The sequence below is a fragment of the Nyctereutes procyonoides genome, unplaced genomic scaffold (assembly GCF_905146905.1).
Source record: "Nyctereutes procyonoides isolate TBG_1078 unplaced genomic scaffold, NYPRO_anot_genome, whole genome shotgun sequence".
NCBI lineage: Eukaryota > Metazoa > Chordata > Mammalia > Carnivora > Canidae > Nyctereutes > Nyctereutes procyonoides.
In genome coordinates, this window is record NW_026575047.1 from 21,122,390 (window position 1) to 21,142,586 (window position 20,197).

General features: G+C 49.5%; 1 protein-coding gene across 2 annotated transcripts in view; it reads right to left on the reverse strand.

Moving 5' to 3' along the window:
* Positions 1–882: 882 nt before the first annotated feature.
* Positions 883–20,197, reverse strand: part of STK32B (serine/threonine kinase 32B) — a 390,888-nt gene continuing 371,573 nt past the window's right edge. For both annotated transcript variants that reach the window (XM_055326005.1, XM_055326004.1), the window contains one exon: positions 883–2,925. In XM_055326005.1, the coding sequence (XP_055181980.1) occupies positions 2,787–2,925 (139 nt within the window). In that variant the 3' untranslated portion in view covers positions 883–2,786. The remainder of the gene's footprint in view (positions 2,926–20,197) is intronic.

Sequence of the window (20,197 nt, forward strand, 5' to 3'; positions counted from 1 at the left end):
GGGTTGGGGTAGGAGGAACATCCTCTGGGAATGCACTGGGACCTGAAGAGAAAAAAAGCCCCAGGAAATGTCAGTGGGCCAGACAGGAGACAGGAAGATGACAAAAGCAAGCTTCACCCAGCCCACCCCAATTTGTGCTGGGCTTGCTGGTTCTTCATTCATTCCAAAATTGTTGATTACTTCTTATGAACCAGGCAGTGTTGGGACTGGGATATGGAGGGTGGGGAGCAGACACAGCCATGAAGAGGACCTAGCCTCTCTTAGGGGCTTGAAGGCAAGGAGCATGAGCCATGGACAAAAGTAGCCCTACTGCGCAGTTGATGGTCATCAGAGCCAAGAGAAAGTTACAGAAAATGCATGAGCAAGTACATGGAAGAGATTACATGGCTTGGGTTAGTGCTGCTGGGAGACCAGAAGGCATCACGAAAGAGGTAGAACTGACCCTTGAGAAGCATTAATTTTGATGTGCAAAGATGGGAGTTGAAAGGCATCATACATAGGATGACAGGGTGGACAAAAGCAGGGAGGCAGGAAATCAAGACGTCTGTGTTATAAAGCAAATGCTGGTTGGTTGCACCCACATGTGTGCTGGAATTTGACATTTTAAGAGTGTTTCTCTCTAGGTGGAAAATTTTCTGTTTTTTCCCCTAATAAATAGATCATACCTTTATACTGAAAAATAATAATTATGATGATGTTCATAGTGGTAATAATAATAATAATAATAATAATAATAATAATAATAATATAAATTGTGATCAAGTTGAATGGAGCCTTGAATTGCCAAGTTTGGTTTTATTTGGTGAGTAAAGACCAACCAACTTTATATCCTTCCCTTCCCATCTCTCTGTTCCTAATTCAGCTTCAGCCTTTTGACTCAGAGGAACATTGCTCATCTCACCCAACCCCACAGAAGAACAAAGTTGTAAGAAAGAATGTCCAAGAAATAGTTTATTCTGAACAAGAAACAACACTGATTCAAACACAGCCAGGAAATCCAGCGTCTCTTGGGCTGCTTCCAGCTCCTGCCCCCTAATTCATGAACTCAGCCCAGTGAGGAATCTGAAGTGCTGCCCAGGTCATAGTGAAGAGAGGAGCAACCCTGTGATTTCCTAGAGGGAACAGAACAGTGCCGATGGGGGACACAGAATGACAAGTGTGCAAGACAAGTAGACTTAATGTGGGCAACACAATTGAGAAATAAGCTTGGTTCAAAGGAGGAAAATAATGACCATTTCCTGTTTTTAAAATAAAAATATAAAACCACACCATCCATTAAAACATTTCTCTTAAGACGTCTAAGATGACGTTGACAGCCCCAAGGATTGATTGATTCATGATGTAAAAAGTAAAAACCAGAAGTTGGAAGAAAAAAATAAAAACACACTTGACTAGGGGTAGACAGAGTTCGAAGAAGACTCCAGGAAGAAAAGTTCAAGGAATCCTAAACACCAAGCTTATTTCTACAGAAAGTGACCTGCCAAATGAGTGACAGACCAAAGTTTCTTCAGATGATGATGGTGATGCCCACAAAATGTGGCTAAAGTTTAGTGAGTGGTGCATGCCAGGTGCGTCACGCACTGGATGCTGTTGAACCCTATAACGATCCTGCAAGGCTGGTTTTATCATCACCACTTTAGAACAAGGAAATGATACGTAAGTGATTATGCAGTTTGCCTAAGGTCTTCTGGTTAGTAAACAGCAGGGCTGGATTCTCAATGAGCCTGACTCCACGTCTGAGCTCTGTCCCTGGTGCTACAGCTTCTCCGCATTCAGAGGGCGAGTGCTCCCCAAACATGTCATTCCTTGGGTGGGTCCACCATCCTTCTAGACTGAATTGTTCTAGTCACCCATGCTTCTTTACTCATCTATACAGGGCCACCTCATCAATGCCATTTGGCGACCCTCTTTAAGACAATGCTGAGGAGACCACTTCATACCCTTCACAGGAAAAACATCTAGAAGGAGGGAGGGGACTTAATTTGGCTGTGGGACTGGGTTTTGGGAGGAACTTTGATGGCACTCAAGAGGAGTGACTGATGGTTAGTGTCTTGTCCTTCCGAGGGGCATCTGCCTGCCGTCCCTGCACAGGGTATGAGGTGGGGGTAGGGAGCTGCTGAAATTATGGGTGGGAGGCAGTCTTCTGGGAATAAGGGCAGCCGTGCACCTGCAGCATTGAGACCCAGGGGACCAGGCTGATGTGCAGGCCACACCCTCTTCGAGGGTCAGAAAGACTGGCCCCGCAGGGAAGGTAAACGAGGACTCTTCAGGTTTTGCTCCAGGGTTTGGGAATCGTGTTCCCAATCGGAAGGGCAGGCTCAGAGATGTTTATTCTGCCATTGGGCTGCATTTTCGAAAGTACTATGTGATGCACCATGATGGACCAAACTGCAAAGTTGGGATGGCCTAATTGCTTTGTGGGATGGGAGCACACTTCAAATATCAAGGTTGTAGTTTGCCTGTGTAAACAGTTTCATGTCACAGGTTTTGCATGTCTGCTACCCATCTGGTTTCTCCCAATAACCTTGTGGATAGAGGTGGGACACAGCTGTTTTCACCCCTTTGGCAGATGCAGAAACAGGCACAGGAAGGGCAAGGTTGTCCAAAGTCACGCAGAGAATCTGTCAGGCACCTGGGTCCAGAACTCGGGCTTCTTGGCAACAAGCTCAGGGCTCTCTCTGCATTTGATGTCATCAGGGGTGAGACTGGGACCATCGTGGCACAGAGAGGGGCTTTCAGTGGGCAGGACAATCTGTGCAGTCCCGGCAGGTGCTGTAGGTGGTGGCTTAGCTGCTGCAGCCGCGGGAGCAGGCATGGGCTAGAATGTTGTTGTTGCACCCGTCCTGGAGCTTGCCCTGGGTCTGGCTCCCCTCTCGGCCCTCTGTGTCCAAGAGCTGGCCGCCCTGCCCCTGCTGCCTCCTCAGCCTGCAAACAAGCACAGCACAGATGTGAGATGGTGACGTAGAGCAGAGGGCAGTGGGAGGCTCAGGAGATGCATTGGTGCAAACGGCAACTGGGAAGCCCTCAGCCCATGCTTTCCCTGGCCCAGAGTGTGGTACACCGGAGTCAGGCAGGCCTGGGGTCAAAGCCTGGGTCAGGTGCACTCCTGTGAGATATTTAACACACACAGCCTCAGTTTCCCCATCTATATAATGGATATGACAATTCCCACCCTATGGCTCCCTGTGAGGTCTACAGGAGATCAAGCATGTAATTTGCCTAAGTTCTCATGCCATCAGGGTAGGTGATGAGCCCCACACATCATTCATTTGCGTGGATGCATTGAATGCCCACTGATGTACCAGCCACCAAGGCAGGGAGCAGGGGAAACCCTGGCCAGCAGAGTGAGCAGTCATCTTCTCTGTCCTCATGGAGTTTACTGTCTCAGTGGGGCCATGGACACCAATTGAATTATCTACTAAATAAATACCCAAACAGATGAGCACCCAGCCTTATGAAATGGTCCACAACAAACTGTTAAGGGAACATGATTCTAAACATTGCATTTCTTAATAGCCGGCCCGCTGCTCACTCTCCATGTGATCTAAGATGTCAAGAGCCTTCTCCTTGTGACCTGCAAGTTCAGGTTCACACACTATCCCACGACTGTCACTGTGTGCATGGGGCAGGCAAAAAATAAAATGGAGACATGTAGGTAAGGAGCGAGAAGTCTGAGAACAGGAAAAACACAGCTCTCAGTACTTGCTACTCAGGCACCGCTGGTCCAGCTGCTGTCTTCCGGGACTTAGTCTTCCTATGGAACCTAGGATTAAACCATTCACTTGGAGGAGGCTAAGGGAATCATCAGAGAGATGATTCCAGCCCTAGTGTGGGGCTGGAAATAATAAGATTGCCACAGTCTTGCCTGTTCTGAAAGACACAGGTTTCAGCCCAAATTTACTTCTCACATAAGCCGGTTCTGTCAAACAGAGCGCAGACCTGCTGCCTGATGTGTGTGAAAGAGCCACTTCACTCAGCACACACACGCTTGCAGGGCACTGCAGATGATCCCCGGATGACTACCACACAGTCCGTGGCCTCGACGGGTCACAGGACCTATGTGTGAGTGTGTGCACGCATGCTTGTGCTGGGTGGGATTTTCTAGTGTTTGCAATGGTGTCAGGATTTGAGTGAGTCCTTCAGGAAATGCTGAAGTACCAGCAGCAACACAGTATTTTGAAGACCGCAAACTTGGTGGCCACCGCCTCCCACCCTTTGTCTTCCCACAGGGACGAGGCCCTGGTGTGCAGCCCCTTTGTCCCCAAGGCTTGTGGCTGTCCAGGTAGCCAGAAGGGGAAAGGTGGTTAGGGTCAACATTCATCCACAAGACAGGTTGGGACCCAGAGGATAAAGTAAGTGGGGGAGGGAGAGTCTAGTACCAGCAGAGGGGGTGGTAGGACTTCAGGGGCAGGGCTGGGAACTGCTCAGGAAGCTCCCTCTCCTGTCCCTTCTCTGTCCTCCCCTCTACTTTAGGAGGTACCTCTGGAATGAAACTCAGATCAAAACTAGAGAACACTCAAATGGCTAAGAAACTAAATGAGAAATGCCTGTACTTCCAAAGTAGAACCTCCCTGTTTGGTTCACAATTGTAATGCCACATAATTCTCTGGGTGTATCACAGGATAGAGGTGAATCCCATTAAGATTTTAAGTGCTCACTGTTTGTGGGAACGCAAACTGGTGCAGCCACTCTGAAAAACTGTGTGGAGGTTCCTCAAAGAGTTAAAAATAGATCTGCCCTACGACCCAGCAATTGCACTGCTGGGGATTTATCCCAAAGACACAGATGCATTGGAGACACCTGAACCCCAATGTTCATAGCAGCAATGTCCACAACAGCCAAACTGTGGAAGGAGCCTTGGTGTCCATCGAAAGATGAATGGATAAAGAAGATGTGGTTTATGTATACAATGGAATATTACTCAGCCATTAGAAACGACAAATATCCTGCTTCAACGTGGATGGAACTAGAGGGTATTATGCTGAGTGACGTCAGTCAACCGGAGAAGGACAATCATCATATGGTCTCACTCATACAGGGAATATAAGAAATAGTGAAAGGGAAAGGAAGGAAAATGAGTGGGAAAAAATTAGAGAGGGTGACAAAACATGAGACTTCTAACTCTGGGAAATGAACAAGGGGCAGTGGAAGGGGAGGTGGGTGGGGGTCGGGGTGACTGGGTGATGGGCACTGAGGGGAGCACTTGATGGGATGAGCACTGGGTGTTATACTATATGTTGGCAAATCGAACTTCAATTAAAAAAAAGAGAATGAGAAAAAAAAGATTTTAAGTGTTCAAACATAGCATAGATAGCCTTGCTGTTTCTAGACTCTTGTACTTCTCTGACCCAAAATATAGCTTCAAAGGTTGCATAATACAGAGTGGATGAGAGAGATGGATGCAGAAGTCTTGTGTAGATCAGGGAAGGCTTCCTGCGGAGGCAGCATTTGAGCTGGACTTTAAGGATTGGCACGGAATGGGGGTAGCCAGAGGGAGGGATTTGAAATGAAGGGACATAAGTCAGGTAAGAAAGTAGAGCAGAACAGTTCAGCATGGACCAGCATCCTCTGGAGCTGATGGTTTACGCACTTTGGCTTCTTTTGGCCAGAGTTTATTTAAAGAGTAGAACTAGCAGTTTGAAGTCACCATATATATTTTATGTATACATAAAATACTGTGACCATGAGTACTGGACCCTACAGCATTAATTAAATGAGGTATGAGTCAGTATGGGTCATCCCCCTTGGCAACCTATCATCAGATTCAGGGTGAACCAAGGTGGCTGAATCCAGAAAGAAGGACCTTTCTATAGGCTTCCACCCATCCACCTATAGCACATGGAGCTGGGATTCTAATCCAGTTCTGGGAGGCACCAAGGCCTGCATTCTTCTCATTACATCTGCACCCCCACGCACCCACCAACCGTTCACCATCCATTCTCCATCCACTCATCTGCCCATTTTCTATGCACTGATCCCTACAATCATCTACTTACTTACCCATCTGCCCATTCATCTATCCCATCCATCCACGCACCCACCCACCTATACACCCACTTCCATATGTCTACTCATTTGTCCCATTCCCAAACCCATCTGTCCACTCCTTATCCACTTACCTATTTACCACTCACCCATCCACCTCCCATATATACACCCACCCATCTACCTCATCCATGCATCATCCACACATCTATCGATACATCCATCCATCCTCCCCCTTAGTCCTTATTCATCTCATTATCCACCCATTCACTTGTCCATCCATCCATTATATCTATTCACTATATACAGATCTGTTGATCTTCCCACTTACCTCCATTCCCCATCCACCTCCCCCATCTATCATCTATTCATCTTCTGCTCATCCACCCATCCATCCAACCAGCCATCCTCCACTGTCCTCCCATCTTATATTATCGATGTCCTTCCACCTTCTACCCACTCACCCACCCATTCATTCCCCTACTGTCTGAGGCTCACAGTTGAAGGGGCTGCGTGGAGCAGGACCAGACATATTCAAACAGTGAATATCCACTGTGACAAAGTTTCTGCTGGAAGGAAGCAGCATGGCACAAGGCCTTGGCTTAGAGCCAGGCTGTTCCTTTCCCTGGGTCCACAACTTATTAGCTATGTGACTTTGGGAGTTTGGATTCAGACCCAGGGATATCGTTCTCCAAGACCCCTGCTCTTTCTACTGACTCCTGTGCCATTCAATCCTAACCTGGGGGGAAGGGAAGAGCATGGAAAAATCATTCCATGCTCCAAAGGAATTAAAAGGCTCATGTTGCTTAAATAGGAATCTTCGAACCAAGACGGACATGAAACCATTATGACTGTGGCACTGAGAGCTCACCTCCATGACTAGCCCACAGCCCAGTTATCTGTAACTCAGGAAGAAATGAAAAAGGATTTTACATATCCTACTAGGCAGAACTCAAGTCTGCTGATGCAAATTGGCTGGTTATCTCTGCAATGGCAGGAACGTTTAATTTTCTCAGCCAACTTATCAAATTAATTCTCAGCTTTGTGGCCGGAATTCTGAGTGACAGCCACAAGTTCCCTCAATCTCTCAAACTCCACCATCAGATGCCAGAAGGAAGCGCTCTGAGACACTGAACCTCTACCAAGGAGAGTAGGACACACATTAAAATTTGTAATAAATCAGGCTCGAGGCATTTTTCAAAGGCAAAATATTTCAGAAGAGTAAAATAAAATGATTAGCAATCAAATTGCAACTCCAGCTACTTCACACACGCAGGATGGAGTCCACTTAATACCAACGCTCATCTGCTATGCACTTTCCAGAGGCGAAGCCTGGCCTCTGCTGTGAGAGCCCGGTTTTTGTTTATGAAGTCAGCACGAAGTGCTTTCACACCTATTCCCAGCATTCCACTGGCTCTCCCTGTGGATGTTTCCTGGCTCGTGCAGAAACGTGGATGCAGGGGCAGAGTGGCGTAGTGGGGGAGTGCAGGGCTGGCCGTCCCAGGGGCCCAGCTTTGCCATCACTGGCCTAGGGGCTGGGCACGCACTTCTTCAAACCTCCCTCTTCTCACTTGTAACACAGGAACAGGAGAACATGAACCACTGTGTGCTGTCTGTCTGTCCTGTAGCAGGTCCTTTATAAAGGGCAGCTATTTTTTAAAAATATTTTATTTATTTATTCATGAGAGACACAGAGAGAGGCAGAGACACAGGCAGAGGAAGAAGCAGGCTCCATGCAGGGAGCCTGATGTGGGACTCAATCCTGGGTCACCAGGATTACAACCTGGGCTGAAGGTGACGCTAAACCGCTGAGCCACCCGGGCAAGGGCAGCTATTTTTTTTTAAATATTTTATTTATTGATTTGAGAGAGAGCACATGAGCTAGGCTGGGAGGGTTGAGGGGCAGAGGGAGAAGCAGACTCCCCACTGAGCAGGGAACCTGACCTGGGGCCTGATCCCAGGACCCTGGGACCATGACCTGAGCCAAAGGTAGATGCTTAACCACCTGAGCCACCCAGGCAAAGGGCAACTATTTTCAAGATGATGATCACAATGTGCAGATACTCTCCTTTTGCAGATGGGGAAACTGAGGATCAATGAGTAAAACTTAACTTGCAGCCATAATTCTGATGAACGTCTCCCAGCAACGGGGTCCCCAGAGATGGCTCTGCAGGCCACGTTCTGGGTGGAGAGGGGGTCAGGGCAGAAGAGGAGGGAGAGGACGTGCTGGAATGGGATACATATAGAGTGGCTGAGGGTCAGGACCCAGAAATGGATGGAACAGGACAGCAGGCTGAGTAAGAGAGAATCCACCCCCAGCAGTTGTGGCGCACTGCCGAGGAGCCCACAAACCAGGGAAGGCCAGGACATGGAACTGGAGACTGGAACCAGGTCTCCTGTCTTATTGTGTGTCTCTCATCTACTGGAGGGGGCCACAGCATGGCATCTGTGTCTTCACAGCACCCAGGACAGCACCCAGCCCTTGGCAGGTAGACAAACCACAGGTGCCAGGAGGATGGGTGCACCAACAAAGGAATAAATGCCCATCTTTTATTAGCAGAGTGTTTGCCCAGGTTGGCAGGTTGTGCCAACATCCCAAGGGGGAAAGAAGGGTGTTGTAATTAAATGAAGCAACAGGGTGTCCTAGCTGGACAAAAATTGGATTGCCATTTGCAGAACTGGTGAGTCATGGCCCTTGTGGGCAACAATTCACATGAGCTAACGTGCATGGAGCTTTTTATATTGTAGCTGAGGGAGTTGGGATAGGTTGTTACTGTGTGTGGATGTGTTAATTAAAAATATTAAGGCAGGGCAACCCTGGTGGCACAGCGGTTTAGGGCCGCCTGCAGCCCAGGGCGTGATCCTGGAGACCCCGATCGAGTCCCTCGCCAGGCTCCCTGCATAGAGCCTGCTTTTCCCTCTGCCTGTGTCTCTGCCTGTCTCTCTGAATGAATAAAAAATAAATCTTTAAAAAAATATTAAGGCAAAAAAAATGTCAAGGCAAAATGATGTTTGACACAGCACTTAATGGATATGGTCTGATAATTTTGTATACAATGAATTATATTAGCAAACACTTGGGTAGTGCTGATTATGTGGCAAAGGCTGTTAAGCATTTAACCTGTGTTAACCCACTTGTCCTAACAACCACTGTAGAAAGTAGATATTTACATCCCATTTTGCAGATGAGGAGACTGAGGCACTAATGTGAGATCCAAGGTCACAAAGTGAGCAAGTGTCAGTATTCAATGGCAGGCAGCATGACAACAGTCTGTGTTCTTAGCTATTATGTATAATGCTTCCCTGTGGTTCATAAAAACCAGAGTTGAAGTTGGAAGAAAATTCTGGGGACGCCTGGGTGGCTCAGTGGTTGAGTGTCTGCCTTTGGTTCAGGTTGTGATCCCGGGTCCTGGGATCAAGTCCCGTGTCGGGTTCCCCACAGGGAGCCTGCTTCTCCCTCTGCCTGTGTCTCTGCCTCTCTCTGTTTCTCATGAATGAATGAACGAATGAATAAATAAATAAATAAATAAATAAATAAAATCTCTTTAAAAAAAGTTCTGGAAGGTCACATACCCAACTGAGCAAAGGTTATCAGGTTAGGGTTGGGAGGCGGCTGTTGAGGGGAAGAAAGCAGTCCCCTGTGTGTACCCTGCAAAATCCCTTCTCTAGCATCCCTAAGCAGACCACTCTTAGCAGAACCCTGCTGCCCACCCCCCCCCCCAAGACGACCTGGGGGAAGAGCTCAGACCCTTAGAAACTTCTTCCACCTAGAAAAGAAACCGAGGATTCTGCTGTGTGACAGCTGCTCCCCTTTTGGCCTTTGATGTGTTTTCTAGAATTATTCTCTCTCTTCAATTCTTGGAAGCCCCCTGGGCTGACCATCTCCCACCGTTCCCTGGGTTCACTCAGTCCCGCTGCTCAGGGCTTGGGAGTCTAACTTGGGGGAGGGAAGGGTGCTTATCAAAGGCTCCCAAGCCCTCAGCTTCAGCTCACTTTGCCAGTGGGGAGCCCCCACAGGGGTCAGGAGGAGCAAGGGGAGTTAAGTTGGGGCATCTAACTGCCCTCCTTGCATGGTCTCCTTGAGCAGCTGGGAGCGCTGTAAGGTCGCTGTCCCCACTGAGGTCGCCCTGTCCCCAATGGTCTCCCCCTTTCCCCTCTCTTGTGGAGCCCAGGTGGAAACCCTGCTTCCGTGAAGCCCCAATTCACTGCGCTAGCCAGTGTGTGGGAGCAGTGGGACACAGAGGGCCCTTTCAAGTCGTGTCTCCTTGGAGTATTTCCTCTGGGATTCTGAGAAAACATCTTCCAGGCTCCCACAAGATCAGAAAAACTCTTCCTTAAGTGAAAACTCAGTACAACCGGCTGTTCTACTTTCGAACCTCATCACTTACTGGGAAGATCGCCTTGTGTGCCATCCTTATCTCACAAATTCAATAACAGCCTCTGGCCAGAAGCATTAAAATTCTGTCAGTTTTATCTGCTGTTGCCTAAAGCAAATGTATTTGAGGGAGTCTTCGAATGGGGCCCGCTATACCAGGGGGGGATTTGGCAAGATGCAGCGGATTACCTTACTGTGTCTCCCCCTCTATGTCCCTTTGCAAACAGATCGCTCGGGGAAACGGAAGGGTTGGCAGCCTCAGGTTTCTGAGTGATGGAGACTGAGATGTACTGAGTGTGTTCCCATTCAACACCTCCTCACTGAATACCTACGTCCACCTCCTGGAGAAGAATCCACAATACCCCTGGTGAGGACGAGAAGAGGACACCCAAAGATGAGCAGCTGGTGGTAGGTCACATCACTTGTCAGACCCGAGCCCAGGCTCAAGGGGAGGACTTTGCTCTTCCCGCCTTTCCAGCCTCGTGTCTCTGCCTTCACACCTGCATGAGCAGATTTCTCTCTAGATTTAGAGGTGAGGCTGATAATCTGTGTCCGAGCTGGCTTGTGGGTGAGACATGTTGGGTCCCCATTGACTTGGGTGCACAAGAAAGGCCTAATGGGTGAGCTTTCCTCATAGTGCTCCCCAGTGTGACCTGCCCCTTTCCCTGCACCTGGAGGGATCTCAGTTCTGGGCTCTGGGGCTGGGCAGGCCGTGGGAATAGTTCTGCCCAATGAGAGAGTGAGGAGAAATGCCACCAGCAGGCTGAAGCAGTGCCGATGCCAGACCCTCTCAAAGTCTCTTTCCTCTGTCACTGTGATGTTCCAGAAATGCTGCTTCCTTCAGGCTGGGTCCTAGGGTGAGGAGGATGAGGGTAATGTGGGAGCAGCACCCCCTCACATGACCTCCGTAGACATATAGCATGAGTAAGAAACAAACCTTTGTTGTAAGCTCCTGAGATTTGGGGTTTGACAGGGGGAACCTGGAGATCCACCACACTGTTCTGTGGGTGACCAATGCCCTCAGTGCAGTTCTGGAATGCAGAGTTCCTATGAGGAAACCCCATGGCTCCAGACAAGAATGAGCTCTTTGAAGGTTGAGGGGTCTGAGTTAGGGGGTCCACTTTGGGGTTGCCCATCTCTTTGCCTGGGCAGCTGGCCCTGTCCATCCCCTTACCCTTCCTGCCCCCATCCAGGTATAGTTACTGTGTTTCACCTGCCCAGAAGAAGAGGAGGTCAGATGGGAAGCCAATGGGATCACCTGTGTTTTCTTTATTCATCTGCCCTAGCCCCCACTATCTTTTTATTTATTTTTTGGTATATTTTTTATTGGAGTTCGATTTGCCAACATATAGCATAACACCCAGTGCTCATCCCGTCAAGTGTCCCCCCTCAGTGCCCGTCACCCAATCACCCCATCTCCCTGCCCACCTCCCCTTCCACTTCCCCTTGCTTGTTTCTCAGAGTTAGGAGACTCTCATGTTTTGTCACCCTCTCTAATTTTTCCCACTCATTTTCCCTCCTTTCCCCTTTCCCCTATAATCCTTTTCACTATTTTTTATATTCCCTGTATGAGTGAGACCATGTAATGTTTGTCCTTCTTCGATTGACTTACTTCACTCAGCATAATACCCTCCAGTTCCATCCATGTCAAAGCAAATGGTGGGTATTCATCCTTTCTAATGGCTGAGTAGTATTCCATTGCATACATAGAGCACAGCTTCTTTATCCATTCATCTTTCCATGGACACCAAGGCTCCTTCCACAGTTTAGCTATTGTGGACATTGCTGCTATGAACATTGGGGTGCAGGTGTCTCTAGCCCTCACTATCTGTCACTCCTTTCTTCTCTTAGACTCAGTTAACCCGACACTGCCAACTCCACTCTCCCAGCGGAGAGGACTGACATTATGTCACCTCTGCCTTCTGACAGCAGCTACTGCCCTTTTATAGACCTCACCTCCCTTGTTCCTAGCTACTGATTGGGAAAGGGCAGGCACTTGACCCAAGCTGTACCAATCAGAGTCCTCCTCTGCTGGCTAGATTGGATTGATCCAGGAATGTCACCTGACCCAAGCTGAGCCAATCAGAGCCACTCTCTGGGATGCTAGAATTTGAGATATGGAAAATCTTCTCTTTTACTTTCTCTCTGCTTCATCTTTCATCTACTTTCTTGAGTTTGGGGATAGAGCTGAGAGGCTCTGGAGCTTTCAATACTGTGTCTTCACAGTAAAAGAAAATGGCTTCAATGTGCAAAGAAGCAGAAACCACTGGGAGGAGGAATGAGTGCATCCTGGCCTGGATGCCAGCGACCTTGGGGTCCTCTTGCACCCCAGCCCTCCCTGTGGCCACAGGAGCCCCCCCAGTGCATCCTGTTTAACCTTGCTTTTTTGGTCCCTTACTTGCAGCCACGACTGTCTCCGAGAATCCTACATTGATGCTGGCACCTGTCTCTATGACCTCCCAGGGCCACAATTTTTCCAGGTGAAGCAATGGGATGTATATGGATGGTTATTAAATTTATTAAAGTATCGCTAATTTATATATGTGTCAAATGCCCATACTTTTAAAGTCATTGCAACTTGTATTTATTTTGCACTATTTGTAAAATAACTTTTCTGAGGCTTAATAGGCAGGCTGAAAATTCTGGTTAAAATTTGGGAGGAATCAAGGGTTAAATGGCTGCCAGTCATTAACCTTGATTAATTCCTGGAAGGTGTGCGTGTTTCTCAGGGCTGTCTGACAAACTACTGGCCACTGGGTGAAATATATTCTCTCAAGTTCTGGAGGCCAGAAGTCTGCAATGAAGGTGTCAGGAGGGCTCTGGTAGGAAAATCCTTCCTTGTCTCTTCCAGCTTCCAGTGGTTGCCAGCAATCCTGGGCAACCCCTGGACTGTGGCTGCATCACTCTGGTCTCTGACCCTGTCTTTGACATCCTTGTCCTTCTTGAGACCCCAGTCATTGGATTTATGGTCCTTCATCCAGTTTGACATCATCTTGACTTGATTACTTCTGCAAAGACTGGATTTTCAAATATAGCAGTGGAGGGTGGGGGGCAGTGTAGGAGTTCATCACATCCTTTTAAGATCCACAGGCAACCCACAAACCAGGCATTTCAGGCAGAAAATCTGAGGCTTCTCCATAGGAAGACTGGGGGCAGCTCCCAAGCTGCGTTCAGTAGAGGAAATGGTCAGTAAGGGCCTTAAGAAAAGCTGCCAATTGCCCCCAGTAGGTTCAGACGATCCTACTGTATATATTCCATTTTTTTCCCATACCTTTTGAGCAATGCCGTTCCTTTGCTTCACTTGGATATTTTAATTAGTTTTGACATTTATAAAAAGTTAAAGGTGAGAGCCAGAGTAGTGTGGTCATAAAAACACGAGATCGAGCCACCCCGGACCTAGATGGGATCCCAACTCTGTAAATCACTGACTGCTGACCTCAGGCAAATGACTCCTTCTCTGAGATGCCAACATTTACAAATCAAGGCTTTTATCTTTTAGATAAAATGTAGATGCCCCTGGCACAGAACAGGTTTGCAGTATAGTCACATAGTGATAGTATTATTTCATTTGATTGGCAATGAGATATTTAGATGTAACAGAGAGAAAATTAGACCAGGATTACAACGACAGCAACAATATTTATTTCAAAACAGACCATTAGATCCTATTTATAATTTTCAAATTCATACACAGCCTCATTCCATAACAGATTTAATAAGGCCTCTAAATATTCCTCCACAAAACAGGGTACCTCTGTCTCACTATGGAGAACCGGTTGAAAGGGAAAGAAGACGGGATTTTAAATAATCAAAGTCTGAGCAGACACTTCTAAGAGAAGCAGGGTTGTGGGGATGCAGGGCCATATGTCAGGGATGGCGTCTCACGCCTCAGCCCACCGGAAATCCGCCACATTGTATTTTCCTGGGTCTTTCACTGGCTTCAGGGAAGGTGCCAGGATTGGGAGCCACTTTGCAAGCAGGCTGCACTTTCCTTTGATGGAATTGGCAGAGGGCCCTGGCTCCCAGGTGATTTCCTGATCTAGAGTTTTCATAGAACTATCAGGATTCCACAATCCCAGCACCTGCTTGGCCATCTTCACCTGTGGCTGAAGTTCCTCCTGCTGTTCCAGGTCGCTGAGCTGCTTCTCCCTGGCCATCTTCCTGGGCTTTGGGAAGGCGGCACCTGGCTTAGTGGAGCAGTGATCCCAGAAAGCCTGGCCTCACCCAAGAAGGGTCACCTGGGAACTTCCCCTTCACCTCACGGGGCAGTAAAGCCTCTAACCTTTCCGAGATTCAGAGATGCCACACGAGTCAGAAGTAGGCTTCTATCAGTTTTTCTAACTGTGAAATGGGAGAAAATAATCCTATGAACAGAACCGCAATGAGAACGGAATGAGCAGATGGCTGCAGGGTGCTCCCCCACTCCATAGTTCGGAACAGAGGTGCTCTCAGCTGTTTGTTGGCTCTCTTTCCTGCCTATCCTCACTTATAAATGACGTGTGGACCACACAATCAGAATTTCAAAGACTGGAGAGAACCTAAATGTGGTTGGCCTTGACTTCAGAAGGCAGGGTCCTTGATGTTGGCCTCTTCCTAGTGACAGGGCTAGGTAATGTGCCATGGCTAGGAGATGTGCCAGTGGAGAAGGTCCCCCTTTTACTGATTAATCTGCAAGATGCAGGCATTACCCTTCCCTGCCTTCCCCACAGGCTGCTGAAGAAATCAGAGTGATATCAAGGAACTCTGCAGGTGGCACAGACCTTGTAAAGTCAAGGATCACTGGTACCCAGTCCGGCCCTTGAAGGGGAGCCTGAGGCGCAGAGAAGCCGGGATCACCCCCGCCCCTGTGCTCAGCACAGGGCAGTAGGACGAGGGTCTGCCCTGTTCATCCAGTCCCCAAGCCTGAAATGAATAACTTCATGCTTCTTGGCCTCCATCCCCCAGTGGCTCCAGGCCACAACAGAGGGCCCCTGACTCCCTGCTGGGGTCCTCCAGGGAGGCCACCTGGGTGGATGAGGTCACAGATTTTTAAACACGTTTTGATTGTTTATCTCTCTGTGGCTTTGGTCCAGGCATCACATTCTTGTCTCCAACTGAGCCTGGTGGTGGCTTGCTGCTGTTGTGCTGTCTCAGGATGGGTAAGGAGGACGGACTGCTTGTCATGTTCATTTATACGATCTTGTACTTGTAGTGTCCGGGCTCACCGACAGACCATATCTACGCAGCTAGTAGAAATCCGCTGTTCAACATTGAATGTGCAAGAGAAGGGGCTGTTTTGCATTTTGATTTAGTGCTTAGTAAATCCAGAGCCTGATTACCTCCCTGGAACCCCAGCCCTGCCCCCTCTTAGCCATGTGCCCTCAACCTGCCCTTCTTCACCTATAGCAGGTGGAAATAAAAGTACTTGGCTCAGAGGATGGATGTACACACTGCAAGGCATAGAGTGGGCGCCCCGAGAAAGTGTGCCCCCATGGCCATCTGCTCCATGCAAGCCACTGCCCCACCGGGATACACTGGAGAGACACCTCAAAGACACCACGTGCAGAAAGCACCCCCTCACAATTACAGGAGCAGTGTGAGCTGCTTTTACTTTTACTGGAGTGTGAGCCCCAGGAGGAACAGGGGATTGCTCCTGGCTGTGCATCTGACCCTGAATAAACATCTGCTAAACAGCTGGGGTAAAGCGCATGCAGCACAAAGAGCCCAGAATCTAGGGGATGGAAGATTAGACTTTAAGTCCTTCATATTCCAGTTCAGAGCTGTGGATGTTGGAAATACTAATAATATGCACCTCAGGAAGTGTGGGAAGTAAAGATCAAAGCAGTGACTCCTAACCAGGGGGACCTGCCTGTTGGGGAACATCGGCCAATGTCTGGGGCCAGTTTGGGATCGTCACAACTACAGAGGTGCTACCTGTATGTACTGTGCAGAGACCACAGATGCTGGTGAACATCCTACAATGCAAGGGACAGTACCTGCCTCAAGAAATTGATGTCAGTAGTCACCAAATGTCAATAGGACCGAGGATGAGAAATCTAGATAAAAGAAACAGGCTCTCAAACCATAAAATCACATATGAATGTCACCTCTTATTATTAATAGTACTATTAAGTATAACAAATGCAGTATTCTATTTTTTAAATATAATGTTTTCAGGGCCTTCAAATGTAGCTTTACTGTGACTTTAAGCACGTTGACTTCTTTACAAGATATCACAGATAGAAAATTCAGCTCCTGAAACTCCGTTCTCACCAGGGGCTCCTTATCCTGGAAAACTCTGTCATATGCTATTGAAAAGACCTTTTGGAAAAACTGCACTCATATCTTTAGCCAAAAATAGGAGGACACAACCCATTAGTATTTCTCAAACTAATGTAAGCGTCAGCTGCCAAGGCCCTAGAAGCAGATGTTTCACCTGGTGTGGAGGCCTTCAGCCAGTTGAGACCATAAAACAGTAATAAGCTGTGCTTCTAGAAAATTAGGCAGTGCTAATTATAATTTTGCTCTCTGTTTAGAAGCTAAGGTCCAGAGAGTCAGACCCAGGGCATGTCCTCCACGTCCCCACAGCAGCCTGTGTCTGTCTGCATCCCAGCATCACCCCTGCTAGCTGACAGCATCCTGAGGGCACCAGTCCTGCTAGATCTGCTTCGGGGACTCAGGGTCCAGTAAGATTACAGCTTTCTGTTAAAGGACTGAATGAGAATCCCCTACAGGAGCTGGTGTGGTTGCTGCCCACCCGTGTTCCCTGGGCACTACATGCTGAGGACGACTTCCTCACTGCAAGGGGGGCTGGGGGAGCTTTTCTCTGCTCAAGAGCGCATTCTAGCTGAGGAAGCACACAGGGTCTGTGCAGGGGCCAGGGAGCTGTGCAGGGGCGAGGTCCTTGGGAGCACCCTTAAGCCCATAAGGGCTCAGAGCTGCAGGTCTCTACCCCATAGCAGGGAAGACAGAGGGCTGGACGGTTTGCAGTGTTAGGGATTCTTGTGACCAGCTCAGAATCAACCAGAGGAGGCCCTGTTTGGGCACACTTGGTATCTCTCAGGAGAAGTTCTCAAACTATGAGGTATCTGCACAACACCCAGAACATCAGATCACCAGGCCTATTTGTTCAGCTTCTGACTCAGAGGGTGCAGTATCCATTTTCTAAGGTGTAACACATCACCACCATCTGGGGGGCTTACAACAACAGACATGTATTGCCTCTTGGAGGCCAGAAGTCTGACATCAGGGTGGTGGACGGGTTGGTTCCTCCTATAGGCTGAGGGAGGATCTGGTCTAGGCCTCTCTCCCAGCTTCTGGTGGCAGCTGGCGCCCCTGGCATTCCTGCCTCTGTCTTCATATGGCTTTCTCCCTGTGTCTGGGCCTTTCTTATTAGGACACCAGTCATATTGGATGACCAGCCCCCAACTCCAAAATGACATCATCTTAAATAATTACATCTGCAACAACCCTATGTCCAAACGAGGTCACATTCTAAGGTACTAGAGGCTAGAAGTTCAGCGTATCTTTTTAGGGGACACAATTCAACCCACAACAGGTGCAGCAATTCTAAATGCTAATACCACCCCCCACAATCCCCCCGGGGATTGTGATGTGTGCTCCTGTGACCAGGATGCCTCCTTCTATTCACTTTTGTGGCCCTCTGCTCAGCAGGAGCGTGCAACAGTGCATGTGGAGCCGGCCAATCTGCCGTGAGCCGATGGCCTGGGCTGCCCGGGGTGGGTGTGTGGTCCCAGCCAGCGTGAAGGGGAGCCCGGCTCAGCATCTCGGCATCCCCTCCCTGCTCAGGCCACTGGCCATCGGCGGTGGATGTCAGATAGGAAGGTTTAATGTTCCAGCTACTCAAGTGCTGATGTGGCAGGTGCTTCAAACACAGGGTTGCAGAACGGGCTCCCATTTTTTTCTTGGTTTAAAAATTAAAGTCTTGGCTTGGGGCAAAGTGCCTCATGAAGGGACTCCTCACAGGCATTTGTACAGATGAGGAATTGCAGCAGCAAGGACTGTGCTGGATGTGATGTGGCTCCTTTCCCATGTTCACCGTGGAGCAGGAATAGGGTTGGATGTGGAGGGGTCGACATGGCACTCAGACAGCATCCGGCGGGACGCAGCCAGGCCCTCCACCTGGATCGTTGCATGTGGCAGGTGGGAGCTAGCCTACCAGCCAGCAGGGGCTCCCGGGGCGGGGGTGCAGCTCAGGTGAGTAGAGAGGGAGGGAGACAAGAACAGGAACCGCAGCCCCGACCCCAAGCCCACAACGCCCCCTACAGCCAGCCGTCTTCTTTCCCGTCTCCTGTGGCTTCTGCACGTGCAGATCCTGGACTCCTCCGTCTGGGAAACGACTCTGCTCTATTTTGCCAACTCCTGTAAACTGTGCCAGCCTCACTTCAAATCCACAACCACAAATCTCTAAGGGGTCCTCCGGCTGGGCGATCCTACCACATTTCCCTGATTGATTCACTTTTCCATGTGAGAAAGAACATCTTACTGGTTGAAGCCACTCTGGGGCGGTCAGTGATCCTGCTCAAAGCAGTCAGATGTGACCCATCAGTGACACGAGGAGGAATGTCTCGTTATCATTTTCATTTAGAAGGAAATAATTTGGATTCTCTGGATTCCAAATATAGCATCTTCGGGCACACAGCACAGTGGGACACGCCACTGCTGCCTGCCTGGGTCCGTCACTGCCCAGCCTTTCCAGAGGCTCACGTCCGCCAGAGGTGCTCTCTCAGGACCCCTCAGTCCATGTCTGAATGGAGGAAGGGTCCAGAACAAGGCTGCCTGGAGCCTGTGGTCCACAGTCCCTGAGCTTGTTTGAGCAGAGCTTCCTGGAGCCGGATTGCTAGGCTGGGGCGGGACCGTGGGCCTCAGCAGGGAAATGATGGTGAACTCTGGAACCACCCACAGCTCAGCCGCCACGGTCCCCAGGTCTGATGGCTGTGGTCACAGAGGCCCTTCCCGTTCTGCTTGCCAGAACAGGGGGACCAGACAGATGTGATCCCCCAGCGGTGAGGCCTGCTGTTCCAGTCTGGTGTGTGTGTCTGGGCTCACCTGGGCACCCCTTGGTCAGAGAGCCATAGCCGCCCAGGACAAGTGACAGGCCACTGCTCCTTTGCCTGTCCCAGTGTCTCACAGATGATGGGGACCCTGCCCTGCCCGGCAGCCTGATGGCTGAAACCCAGACAGCCCTGAGTGGGGTCCCTCACCTTCCACCACGGACTGCCCCCATGCATGGTCCCTGAAGTCAAACTTCTTCACTAGCTGCTGTCCCTACATTTTGCCTTCTGTGTACTGTCCTCACTCATGGCCCTCCATGCCCTTCTCCTCCTCAGTACTCAGGACTCGGGAGGGTGGGGGACATGGTGCCTTGGGAAGCTTCCCTGACACCCAGGCTGAGCCCGGCACCTGCTGTCAAGGCCTGAGCTGCCGTTTTTCCATGGCACACATTGCCTCTGCTGCCGTCACCTGCTGAGCGAGAACAGCGCAGGCCTGGTGACAGCGTGGAGCTCCAGCTGGGACTTACCCATCTGTTCTCCTGGACAGTAGGGAGGGTACCTGGTGGGCTCTGGAAGCCCAAGGCCTAGTTCAGTGTCGGTCAAATGGATCTGGCCTGCCTGCAGGCTTCGGCGCCACCCCTCCCCGAGTCGGTCCCAGGTGGATGAGCCCCTGACAGTAACCCTGCCAGGACCTCGCCTGAGCCTGCTGTTTCTTTTGCTGACCGACCCCTGGGCAGTCCCGAGGCCAGCTCAGACCCCTCCCGAGCCCCACCTAACTTGGTGTTGTCCTGAGTCCCTGCACAGCCAGCCCACACCATCTCACCCCATTAAATAATAACAATAA